A 13,495-nucleotide genomic window follows, 5' to 3' on the forward strand; every position below is an offset into this window, starting at 1 on the left:
CTTAGTGTCATTTAAAGTTCTTTACTATCTTTCCAGTTTTCTTAAATACTACTTCTGTCCATACACCCTCCGACACAGCCACACAGGGTTACTTGATATTGCTCACAAATGGCCCACCAAGTTCCACACTGACTATTTTTTATGCTTGGAATATTCTCCCTCTTTACCTTCAGGTTAGAGTAGATGGCTTCCCTCAAAACTCAGCTCAAATGCCACCTTCTCCAGAAGGCCTTTCTCATTTCCTCCACTTGCAAGTAACTCTCCTCTAAGAGTACTTTCCATCTACTCTGTATGTATATTGTATACCATACATACATTTCTTTATCCTACATTAAAATGCAAACTCCTTGAGAGCAGGAAGCATTTTTGTTCCTTCTTTGTATCCTGAGGACTTAGCACAGTGTATGGCACATGCTAAATAGTTATTAAATGACTATTTGGCAGACTAATCAAGTAGGCAATTATTTTTATTATAGGATACATAAACAATCTGTATTTTCCCAAGGAAGGTGTGAAATTAACCAAAAGAATTTCTGTGTATTCATATTATTTATTGCATATGAACATATATATGTTATATATAATATATATGTGTAGGATTGTCCCTTTAGATCATTTATCTCCTTGGCATATAGAAGGAAAGAAGGAAGAAAAGGAAGGAAAGAACAAGAGGAGGAGGAAAAATTTGTTAAATGCCTATCATGTGCTAGGCACTGTGCTAATATTATTTAAGTTAGTCCTCACAACTCTGGGAGGTAGGTGCTATTATTATCCCCATTTTACCTTTAAGGAAACTGAGGCAGACAGAGATTAAGTGACTTGCTCAAAGTCACACAACTATGTCTGGGGCCAGAATCAGCTCGGGTCTTCCTCACTCCAGGCCCAGAACTCTATCCACTGAGCCACCTAACTGCCTCACATAGCCATTATATGTAAGTATACTAAAATACGCTAAATTTTCAAAGAGCCATCACAATCATTGATGGTGCTCACAGCCCCTAAATCTCAGCATCAAAAGGGGCTTCAGATGGTGCCTGATCCAACCAAGCCTTGAACAGAAATCCTCTCTACAGTGTCTAGAAGCAATAGTTATCCAGCCCCTGCCTGAGATCCACGAGTGAAAGGGAACCCATTACTTCTCAAGGTATCCCATTCTTCCCTTGGTTAGATGGTTTTCCTGCTATGAAATTTCACTTTGCCTCTTTGTAACTCCCATGCACGGCTCCAAGGTCTACTCTCAGAATTCAATTAGAGCCAAGTCAGATTCCTCTTTCACATGACAGTCCTTCTAACCCAGGCATTTGAGACAGGCATCCTGAAACAGCTTCCTCTCCTTCTCCTTGCTAAATGTCCCCAGTTCCTTCAAACGATGCCCACAAGGCATGAATTCACCATCCTGGTTCCCATTTCCTAGGTGCTCTCTAAGGAAGTGAGTGTACTTCCCTAAAGTTAACTATTGATTCCTTCTAGCCTGGGCAGGACTAGGCCCATTATGTTTCCACATCGACCCTTGGGGTTGTAGGGTGATATAGTAGAAAGAATGCTGCACTGAGATTCAAAGGATCTACACTGTCCAACGAGACAGCTTTGGCAAAGTGCTTTGCAAGCCTTAAGACACTATATAAATGCTAGTTGTTATTCTCTTTAGTCTTCTTTCTCTGCCATTGAATATCACTTCATAGAGACAGCTGACACATGAAACACCTTAAGATTTGCCAAACGTTGGAGAAATACATACATACATACATACATACACACACACACACACACACACACACACACACACACACACACACAACTTGATCTTCATCATTACCCAGTGAGATGGGTAGTGTAGGTACAACCCACCCCTTATAGATCAGGAAACTGAAGCTTGGAACAACTGATTAGAAATTTTAACCCACATCCCTCTGGACTGCAAGTCCTGGAGCTTTTGTGCTATGCCCCTCTTCCTCTCCTTTAGTTGTCTCACTTCACCTCTTCATGGGTTTGACTCAGGCTCATTATGAATCAATAGACTAGTGTTCTTCGAGTAGAAGCCTCTGGAAAAGTTGACATCAAGGGACAAAAATAACATTGCCCTTGAAAGTTTTTAGATCACAGTGATAGAGGCAATAAAATATTTTTGCACACTGAAAAAAGTAATATAACTGAATCCATGGTATATCAGGAGTTTTTAAACTGGTTTTATTCTCTTTGTTATGGCTAAAATAAAAAAATAGTTCAGCTGATGCTTCTGTTGTTGTTTTCAGGTGTTTTTAGTTGTGTCCAACACTTTGTTATCTTATTTGAGGTTTTCTTCACAAAGATGCTGGAGTGATTTGCCATTTCCTTCTCCAGCTCATTTTACAGATGAGGAAACTAAGGCACATAGGGTAAAGTGACTTGCCCAGGGTCACACAGCTAGTATATGTCTAAGACCACATCTGAACTCAGGAAAATGAGTCTTCCTGACTCCAAGCCAACATTCTATCCGCTGTGACACCTAGTTGCCAACGTTGGCTAATGCTGAGTGGTCAATTAATCTCAATATCACCTGCATTAATTTGGACAAAATATATCATGTATTAAAGAATTTCAGCTCAGTATAAGGAAGGGTTCTCTGCAATGAGTTGAAAAACATGCTACCTCAGAAAAAAAACCCACTAGGCTATAAGTACCACAAGAGCAGGGATCATGTCTTCCATCTCCCTCCCATAAATGGAGAATGCTCTATACACAGGAAGCATTTAAATCACTAGTTAAACTTGAAAACATGATAGGTTGTTTATCACTGGACATGCCACAAAAAAGATAGCTGGATGATCATGTTTCAAGAATGGTGTAGAAAGGATTTCCACAATAGATAGGAGGTTAGCTTAACTCTACGATCTCTTCTAATTCAGCGACTCCATGCATTTAGTATCTGAGTAGGTTCACAGTAAAGGGATACGGGAAAGAACAGATATTCCTCTTCCCCTTAACATTCAGTCATTAATCACACAATTTTAATAGAGTTGTGATTAGCAAGTCAATTGGTATAGTTAGCATATTTTTCTTTTAGTCAATGTATGAATGATATGACTAAAGACCAAAGCAGGCCAATATCTACCAGAAAAAGAACGAGTAAATTCATGAATTTATAAATTATATACATACCAGACTTGGCGAGTGTTGCATTGATCTCATGGATGACATGCTGGTCTGATGCATATACCCATAGCCTTGAGATTGGCTTTGTTGGTAGGCCCCAGGAAGTACAGGGGCTGCATATTAAACATACACATACGAAAAAAAATCAATACAGACAATTTCAAAACATCCCTCCTCATTCCTCAGATGACTTCTTAATCAGCAACCACCAATGAAAGCTGCTTCAGGGATGAAATACCATTTTTGGTGATGGTGTAGTACTTAGATGTTTTCTTCAGATTAGTATAACAAATAAAGAGGGAAGTTGGGCTCATAAATTATGTTAACTGGATTAAAATGAAGATTTTACAAGATCTGAAGTAGATAGAATGCAACCCATCTGGAAGTGTGGACAAACTTTACATCCTACTTCTCAAACAAACGATAAATGGTCATTCTCAAAACTGCCAGTCACTAGCACCCCTATGGATTAATTGATTACTATTCCAAAGTTATCAGTAGTGATGTGAGTGTCTTAGTCAATTATGAGTCTCCTCCATTTAAAAGAAGCCCTTTATACACAACACCAGTCTCTTGGAAATAATAAATGATTCAGGCAAAAGTGGATGCTTACGGTTTTGTGGGGGTTTTGCTTAAATTACTTAGATACTCTGAATGATCCTCAATTTTATCAGCCCAGATATTTCCTTTACTGATGGAGACCGCAACCATTCCAGGTCTTCTCATCCCGTGCATTTCTTGTCTATGTTTTCACACAAACTGCACAGTAATTACTTGAACGCCTGGACTTCATGTAGATTCAGCCTAACTATGGCATCTAAGCATACTGACAATACTAAAAATGCTAGAAACCTTTTAAAATTTCTTAGGTATTCCTTCCCCTGCTTAATTAATCAAAATGGTGTTCACTTAGCTCATAAGCATCTCTTCCCCCTCTAGCCCTTTCATTAATCAATTGTTTGCTCAGATCATATAGGTGTCCCTAAAGTCTTAAATCAGTTATAAGTGATTAAATCCTAAGACTGTGCTAAGACTTTTGGGACATTCTATATATGCTCCTTTGCCTACACATACCTTGAAATCATTTCTTCCCTAAATGCCATTCTTCCTCACTACCTCCATTCCTCCCTTCCTCTCTTTCTTTCTAGCCTGGGTCTCCCTATCTAACCCAAACTGAAAGTACAGTGGTCATTCATGGACTCAATCCTAATGCTGACTGGTATAGAAGCCTTCACCTGCTCCATTTTTCTGACCTGGGTTGGTTCATCTTCTTTCTGTGACCCTCCATTTCCAGGGGTTCATCATATTCATATTATTGCCAGACCATAATGACAATGGATTGGCTTTAGGTTTTCTGCAATTCAGAATTCTCAGACTCAAGTGATATACCAATCTCAGCATTCCCCAGGAGTAGGGATCACAGGCTCGTGCCACCACACCCCACCATATTGATTTTTTATACATCTAGAATTGACTCATCTATTAATATTTGTAGTCCACCCCCACTCCCACAAACACATACCTCAGTATACCATAAGCTTATTATGGGCAGGGACTCTTCAATATTTCTATTTGCATTTCTATAGTCTAGCACAGTACCTAGCATATAGCAATCACTTATTAAATCAATCCTTATTGATTGATTGAAGGTAAATTTTAAAAGGGGTAAATTACACTTAGCATTCAAAAACTCAACTCCATGTATACAAGCTGGGGCAGGCTTGGCTATACAATAATTCACCCCAAAAAAGATCTGCAGGTATGGGGGACTGAAAACTAAATGGGAGTCAACAGTGAGGGAAGCCTCAAACTAAAAGTCATCTCAGGCTCCAAACACAAAAGAATATCCAGAACAAAATCCTCCTGCATTCTGTATTTGTTAGAGTAGATATGGTATCAGGATGTTCCTAAAGTCTGGACACATCGGCAAAAATGCATACTTTCAAGAAATGAAATTAATGAAATTTTCAACAACATTTTATTTAATTGGAATATTAACAAATAACATCTTCCATATTATTTCCATCATTTGTGATGCAAAGATTGATGCTCTTTGCAAGATTCACATGAACTCAATGCAATAACTCTACGTCAATTTTAGCACACTCACTCTTTATGTGTTCAATCAAGTGTGTTGTATCTGTGATTTTCATTAAGTTCACCTTCTCCTTTGGCACACCCCAGAAAAAGAAGTCAAGGGGGCTGTCTGTTAATATTCCAAACATTTCAAAATATGCATTTTTGCCTATGTGTCCAGACTTTAGGGACACCCTGTATTATGTTCAGTGCTAGCTACCACATTTTAGGAAAGATATTGTTAAGCTGGAAAAGATACAGAAGGCGAGCAGCATATTGAGGGGCCCTGCAATCTTCCCGATGAGATCTGGTAGAAGGAACTGAGAATGTTTAGTAGGGGCAAGAAGAGACTGCAACAAAACATAAGAATTCTTCTAAACTATTGAAAGGCTGCCATGTCACATGGAATATAGTTTAGAATTGTTCTATGTGGTATCCTTTGCTAGAACAAGAAATAACGCGTGGAAGTTGCAAGAAGGCAGCATTCAGCTCAGTGCAACAAAAAAATTCCTAAAAATGAGAATGGTCCCAAAGGGGAATAGAATGCCTCAGGAGAGATAGGTTGGTCCCCACCGTTCTGGATATCCTCAAGCAAGGGCTGACCATTTCTCAAAGATGTTGTAAAATGGATTCTCAGTCAGGTATATGTTAGACCAGAAGGCCTGGGGTTCCCTATCATCATAAGACTTTGGAATCAACAAGCAACCAAGGTGAAACCCTTGTTATACATGGTAAAAATCTCCAGGTAACCTAGGTCTGGAAACAGAACGAGGTAAGGACAACAGTGAGAGGGGAGATGAGGCATCTAAGGTGTATCTAGAAGCACATTTTCAGTTACCTACAATGAAGGCATTTGTTGTTCTTCACATTCATGCTCTTAACTATCATACAGTCCATTAGTGATACAGATGATATATATGCAACTGATAGTTGTCATTCTGTTGTTTCAGTCCTGTCTGACTCCTCATGACCCCCATTTGGGGTTTTCTTCACAAAGATGCTGGAGTGGTTTGCCATTTCCTTCTCCAGCTCATTTGACAGATGAGGAAACTGAGGCAGAGTTAAGTGATTTGACCAGGATCACACAGCTAGCAAGTGTCTGAGGCTGGATTTGAACTCATGAAGATGAGTCTTCCTGACTCCAGGCCCAGCGCTTAATCCACTGTGCCACTTAGCTGCCCACAACTGATGGCAGTCCATGATATCAGACCACACTTTAAAGGGTTTGGTAAATGAAGTAGAGTTAATGTGCTGGTTTATTGTGTACAGGCTTATAACATGAAGTAACTGACAAATGTAATTCTGAGGTGTTGTTAATAATGAATATTTTATAAGTGGCAAGTTCATTCTGGTGAAATATGAGAGCATGAATACTTTAAAGCAGTTTAATCATAAGAAAATTACAACTCATTAATGTGTTCTCCAGATGATCATGATATTAAGTGGTTGGAGTTTTTTTTTCCAATCCTTCTGATAACCTATATGTCAGTGTTGTTATAAATTATTTTGAAATGACCAGGCAGGCCACTAAGAAGAAAATGGCAAGAACCATCACCATCACAATACAAAGTTATTGAAAGACCATTTCGAGAACCATGGGAAATAATATCTTAACCATTAACAGTCGAATTATAAAATATGCAGTAAAATGTAAAGCATATCGTTAAAATCTTTTCACTTTAAGAATATTTATTTAAAATATCTATTTAAAGAAAACTAAAAATATAAAGGTGAATCAATTACCGTGAATATAAAAGTAAATCATCAATTAGGTAAAAAGGAACATATGTAATAAATATGCATATATTATATGCAAAAGAATAAAATACAGAGCATTCCAGAATTATGTATTATTTATATTAATTTTATATTATTTATATTAAATTAATAGGTATTAAAGCTTAAAATTGCACTCAGATTTTTGGGACACCAGATTAGACAGATATAGATATAAATAGATATATACGTAAACATGCATATAATATATGTATATAAATGTGTATAAATACTACTTATATGGGATGGAGACAGCCACTATTAATTCAATCATCCATCCATTCATTTGACAGATATTGAGTATATCTGCATACAATGCATAGAGGCAGAAAACAAATGAAACAAAGAAAAAAGATGAATTTCAAACCATTTCAAAATTCAGGCTGATTATATGCAATTTAGTTTAAGGAAATCTGCCATCCAAGTCATAGCCCTCCCCTAAAACTATAGGATACATGGAATTAGGGAAAAGTATGAGATTATTCCATTTCTGCAATGGTTAAAAAAATTTCATCTGTGGAAAAATTCCCAGTATATTTTTTATGCCTGACCACCCTTGCAATGGATGAAACATGAAAGCACGGCTGTCTTATGGCCCCAAATTTTAAGTTAGATACTTTTCTTTCAGCATCTGCACAAACAACGAACAATAGTTGTAGTTAACCTAAGGCAACAATAAAAACAGAAACAGAACTCAAAATTCATTTCACGGCAGTGAGGCTGTTTGACCAGGGGCCTGGAAACTGGCTCAAGCCCCCAAAAATATGGTGAACTTGGACGTTCTTTGGGGTTTTATAAAGTATTAAAACTACAACACTCATAAAATCTATTTTGTGGACTTTTTGGAGAGGGTGTATATTTCCTATTTATTGTTTGCTTCTAAAGAGAAAAAATGAAAAACAGAAAAAACACAGAAGAGAATATTTTAATGAGGCAAGAATGGAGGGGAAAGTAAAATGTGGCTTTAGGAAAGGTGACCTAATAAATATGAATCAGCTCCAAATATAAAAATATGAATAAATCCAAATAATGCTAACAAAAGACCATTGAACCAGTGGGGTCTACTCAATGAGGAGTTAGCAAAATGGATGTCTAATTTAGGGGTGCATCTATCTTGATTTCCCTTAGGATAAAAACAATTGTACTTCCCAAAAATTCTTATCTGCTACACAGAAGTCAAATGTTGAGGTGAGCACACCTACCACAGTGTTTATAAACAACCGAGGGGCAGCTAGGTGGCGCAGTGAGTAGAGCACCGGCTCTGGAATCAGGAGGACCTGAGTTCAAATCCAGCCTCAGACACGTGACACATGTACTAGCTGTGTGACCTTGGGCAAGTCACTTAACCCCAACTGCCCTCCCAAAAAAATGATCAGATGATAGCTAAAGAAAATATGGCGCTTTAATGAATGACCAATCAACACAATAGGGTAACTGTTTACTGCCTAGCATGAGGACCAGACAGGTAGGGCAGCTAGGTTACTCTCAATGAATGAAGCTCCAGGTCTGAACTCAGGAAGACTTATTTCTTGAGTCTTGAGTCAATCTAACCTCAGACACTTACTAGCTGTGTGATCTTGCTTGCCTCAGTTTCCTCATCTATAAAATGAGCTGGAGAGGGAAATGGCAAATCACTCCAGTATCTTTGCCAAGAAAACTCCAAATGGGGTCACAGAGAGTCAGACACAACTGCAACAACCAAACAAGAACAACAAAATGGGGACCAGAGGTCACCAATAGAGCAAGAAATTTAACAATAATAAAAATAATATAAAACATTTATATATAGTTTTGAGTTTGCAAAGTATTACATATATATGTATATATCATGCATACTTAATTACATAACATGATATAGAACTATAATAAATGGTTTGCCATTTCCTTTTCCAGCTCATTTCGCAGATGAGGAAACTGAGGCAAATAGGGTTAAGCAACTTGCCCAGGGTCACACAGCTAGTAAGTGTCTGAAGTCCCATTCGAACTCAAGTCTTGCCTGATGCCAGGCCTGGCATTCTATCCACTGTGCCACCTAACTGCCCAAATATAAACACATACACATAGGTTTCCTTTGATCCTTCTGACAACCCTGTGAAGTAGGTGCTATCATTAGCTTCATTTTTAAAAGGAGAAAACTGAGCATAAGAAAGATGAAATGATTTACCCAGGGTCACCCCAGCTAGGGTATCTGAGGCAGGTCCTGAGTTCAAGTTTTCCTGACTTCAAGTCCAGCACACTCTCTGAGCCACTATGCTGTTTCTAAGAGACCCAGAGTGTGTATTACTTGAAGGGCTTAAAGCATACTTAGAAATTCAACAGGTAAAGACCTATCCTTGGCAAAAGGGAAGCTCTTCCAGACATAAGGAAAAGCAGAGTGATGGGGTGGGGGGAGAGATGGGGGAAGGAGATGGAATGAGCATTTATATAGTGCCTACTGTGTGCCAGGCACTGTACTTAAACATCTTTTACAAATATAATCTCATTTGATCCTCATAACAACCCTGCATGGTGGGTGATATATTGAGGAGGGAGAAAGGGACAAATTAAGAGAGCACATTAGCAGGAAAAGAATAGTTCAGTAATGTCAGAGCAAAGAATTCATGGAGTGTATAGTATGAAACAGACTGGAAATTTTAGAAGGCCCTGAAGCACTTAGTGTAGTGCATGACACATAAAAAAGGGGAAAAAAGTAATTTACATGATAGCTTTGCTGTGTATTTAAAAGGAACAGCAAGTTGTACATAGTGGAGTTGTAGTTTCATGTGTAATCATCTTTTTTATTATGCCATTATGGAAATGCTAGTTTTATTCCATAAGTTAAAAATTAAGATAATTTTTTAAAAGGAATGTTTACTGATTGAATAAAGGTCAAACAAAAATAGTTTGAATTTTGACAGGCAATAGTCATCCACAGAGGATTTTTAAGCCATGATTGTTTATGCTGATGCTCTGAGCACAATTAATTTATTGGAGGATCAGGCAAAGCAGAGGGAGGAAGATCTGGAAACAGTTTATTGTAATGGTCCAGTTGAGTAGTAATGATCACAAGAGTGGTGGTAGGGAGTGGTAGCAAGAGGAGGAGAAAGTACTAAGAGGACTTCCAAAGGTCGAATCACCAGGACTTGATAATTGACTGGAGATAGGAAGTGAAAAAGAAAGACAAGTCAAAAACAACTCCAAAGTTACAAACATGGTAAATGGCTGAAATGGTGAAGACAGAAGGAATAAGCACATTTATGAGATGGAAGACATTTAATTAGGATATTTAGTTAGGTTAGGTGTTGGGTTTGCAGTGGATTTCCAAGTAGAGAATACCCCGCCAATAGTTGTAAGTGGGGGTCAAGAGGTAAAGATGCAGGTGGAGATTTGGGGGTCATTTGTACAGAAGCTCTATGTGCAGTCTTCGGAAGAAATAAGATTGCCAGTGCAAGGTCTTGGTTATGGAGAGAGGAGAACCCAGGACAGATCTCTGAGGTCTAGCTCACATTTAAAAACCAGAAGAATCAATGAGAATGATGAAGAAGGAATGCTTAGAGAGGCAGAAAGTGAACCAGGAGACGACAGTATCTCAAAAACTAAGCGAGGAAAGCAAATTCAGTAGGAAGGAGTGGTCCCTAGTGCCAAAATTGCAGAGTGATCAAGAGAGAAGAGGGCTGAAGAGAGGACTCCAGAGACAAAGCATAGATGAGGAGGAGACAGTTTTAAGAATTGCTGCCATGGATCTGTGCTGGTTTTATCTTAAATGAAGGGGAAAGTACACTTCAAAAAAAGGACATATTTTTGTAGTGCATAACCCCAAAGAATCATTTTCATATTTTCTAACATATGGCTATAGTTCTTTACATCTCATTTAATAGACATCAAAGAGGTTCCAAAGTTGTTGAGAAGGACAAAGAATCCCCCACAAAACAATTAAGATGAAACTAATGAAATGCAACTGAAATATGACTAGACTGGAGGAAGTATGCAGATGCTGTTAGTTTTAAAATAAGCATTAAGTGATTGTGAAAGATCCCAAATGGGTAAACTCCAAACCTCATTATCAAAGTAATAATACTGCAGTTGGGAACAAATTTAGCACTCTGCCCATAATGGGAGCCTCCTTACTCAGACGGACCACTGGGTTTGCGCAATTCATTCATTGAGTCTCATGCTTCAGCTACCAATATCCCATCTTGTAAATACAGTGTGACCTGAAAGAATTAAAACTACATCACATAAAAATACTCTTTCTAAAAAGCTCATTTTCGAATCCTTCTGTGAAAATCCATTTTAGCATCTGGTTAAATGAACTTCCCTTGTGTGGGGGGCTTTTAAAAAAAATGTCTATTCTTTTCCCTACCAATACAATCTTATTTTTATATAGTCTCCAGTCCACTTTTCATTTTATTTCCTTCCATAATTTACATTACATTTCCCAGGCCTGTCCTCTCTGCCCTTTAGGACTCCTACGCTGATGCCAACTTGGGGTCAGGGAGCTCTGAATGAAGATTAGTGGTCACCCAGAGATCCCTAAATTACACATTTATATAGCATTCTGAGACTCCCAAACTGTTTCCTTGACAAAAATTCAGTGAGACAGGTAAGACAAATATCATTTCCTTTTTATAGATGAGGAAATTGAGGCTCCTGGAGGTCAACAGGCATAGGAAATAACCAGTATCCAAACTCAGTAAATAAGCATCTATTAAGCACTTACAATGTGCCAGACATTAACTTCTGGGAATACAGAGAAAGATACAAGGCAATCTTCTGCCTTCAAGGAGCTCATGGCCTAATGGAGCTCCAGCACCCTTTTAATTATACTATAATTACTTTGAACAGAGCTGGATAACACACTCTTAAATCTGGGCATTACATCTCTCCTTTCATTTAACACATCCAATTTATCCTTATGTTAAGGTTTGAATTCTGCTTCTTATTTTTCCCCTAGTTTTGGCTCTTTAGGGTGTCATTTCAGTGGTCAAAAGTAGGATAAACTTCCCGCACTATGACCATAACCAGTACCACAAAAGGAAAAAAGAATATCATTCGGGGAGGATGATCCAAAGTCTCCTTAGAATCTTAAAAAGCATATTCATATAAGTAATATCACTGCCCCCAGCCCAAAGTGAACGTGACCAAAGAGAAGGATAACTTTGACCAATGCACTTTTTTTCCCGCAGGGGGGAAGGCAGGGCAATTGGGGTTAAGTGACTTGCCCAAGGTCACACAGCTAGTGTGTCAAGTGTCCAAGGCCAAATTTGAATTCAGGTCTTCCTGACTCCAAGGCTGGTGCTCTACTCACTGCGCCACCTAGCTGCCCCCAATGCATATTTTTTACAGTGAGTAATACATTACTTTTAATAGGGGGTGAGCTTTCAGCAGGATGAAAGAGACTTAGAAAATAAGTTTGGACTCTTAAGTATTCCATCTGACCTGATTTTTCAGCATGGATAAACTAAAGCTAAAGGGTCGGCCAGTTCATGATACGCTCTTCACTTTCCTTGCGGGAAGTGGTGGGGGGGTGGGTCTGGCCTGTGACAGAATCCTGCAGTTTTCTGTTCCAGCACTTCTTAACTAACCCAGGGCCCAGGCTCTTTCATGGAGTTTTGTAACATGCAAATAGAATGAAGTAACCTCCTACTACAACATTATTAAATATAATGTGTATCCTGGGAATACATTCAATGAAAATGATTGCCTACATTGCATTTGCTACAGATTTTAAATTCGCATATGCCTGTGGTCCATCAGAATAATCTATCCCAATGCCTAAAGCCCCTAAGGGGATCTCATACGCTCCAAATCTGGCACTAGATATTCTTGATGGGAGGGCTTAGTAAGGCAGCTGTGTGTCCTGGAGAGAGCAATGAACATGGGACACAGAATATTTGACTGATTATAGCTATATAGGATTCCACCACATCCAAGCTGTGTGGCCCTGCACTGGTCACTTAATTTAACCTCTGTGAGCTAGTGTTACCCGATGTTGTTCACATTGTGAGGCGGTAGTCAAGTGGATATATTTGATATTAGAATGTAAACTCCTGGCTAGTAGAGATGATTTCATTCTTTGTATTTGTATTCTAAGCTCTCAGCGCAGAACTTGACACGTAATAGGCACTTAATAAATCCTTGTTGGTTCATTGATGGATTTTATGTTCTCTGTGCTCTGAGAATTTTGTCCTTGTGTCTTCTGTAAAAGCTAGGGACTAGAAAAAAGTCCCTGGGGTAGGAGTGGGGGTCCATGAGAGATAACAGGACCTCAGGATCCAAGATGAGTGAACAAAGAGGAAGGTCAATACTACAGTGGGAGGTGCATTGCTTTTGCGGTTAGAGGACCCAGGTGTGAATCCTAGGATTTGGTGCCAATTATGACCTGTGTGATGTAACTGAAGTCATAACTTCCCTCAGACTTCTGTAAAATGAATGGCTTGGACTAGATTGTCCTCTGAGGTATCTTTTGGGTCTAGACCTATAATCCCAGCACACATTCATGATATTGGTTCTACCTATGAGCTAGGAACTA

The 13,495-nt window shown here is 38.7% G+C and overlaps 1 protein-coding gene across 2 annotated transcripts in view; it reads right to left on the bottom strand.

The window, feature by feature from the left end:
- The window catches only part of NEBL (nebulette), a 144,005-nt gene that overhangs the window by 8,176 nt on the left and 122,334 nt on the right, over window positions 1-13,495 (bottom strand). For both annotated transcript variants that reach the window (XM_036761958.1, XM_036761956.1), the window contains one exon: window positions 3,139-3,245. In XM_036761958.1, coding sequence (XP_036617853.1) covers window positions 3,139-3,245 — 107 coding nt within the window. The remainder of the gene's footprint in view (window positions 1-3,138; window positions 3,246-13,495) is intronic.

Source organism: Trichosurus vulpecula, chromosome 5 (assembly GCF_011100635.1).
Source record: "Trichosurus vulpecula isolate mTriVul1 chromosome 5, mTriVul1.pri, whole genome shotgun sequence".
In the NCBI taxonomy this organism is placed as follows: domain Eukaryota; kingdom Metazoa; phylum Chordata; class Mammalia; order Diprotodontia; family Phalangeridae; genus Trichosurus; species Trichosurus vulpecula.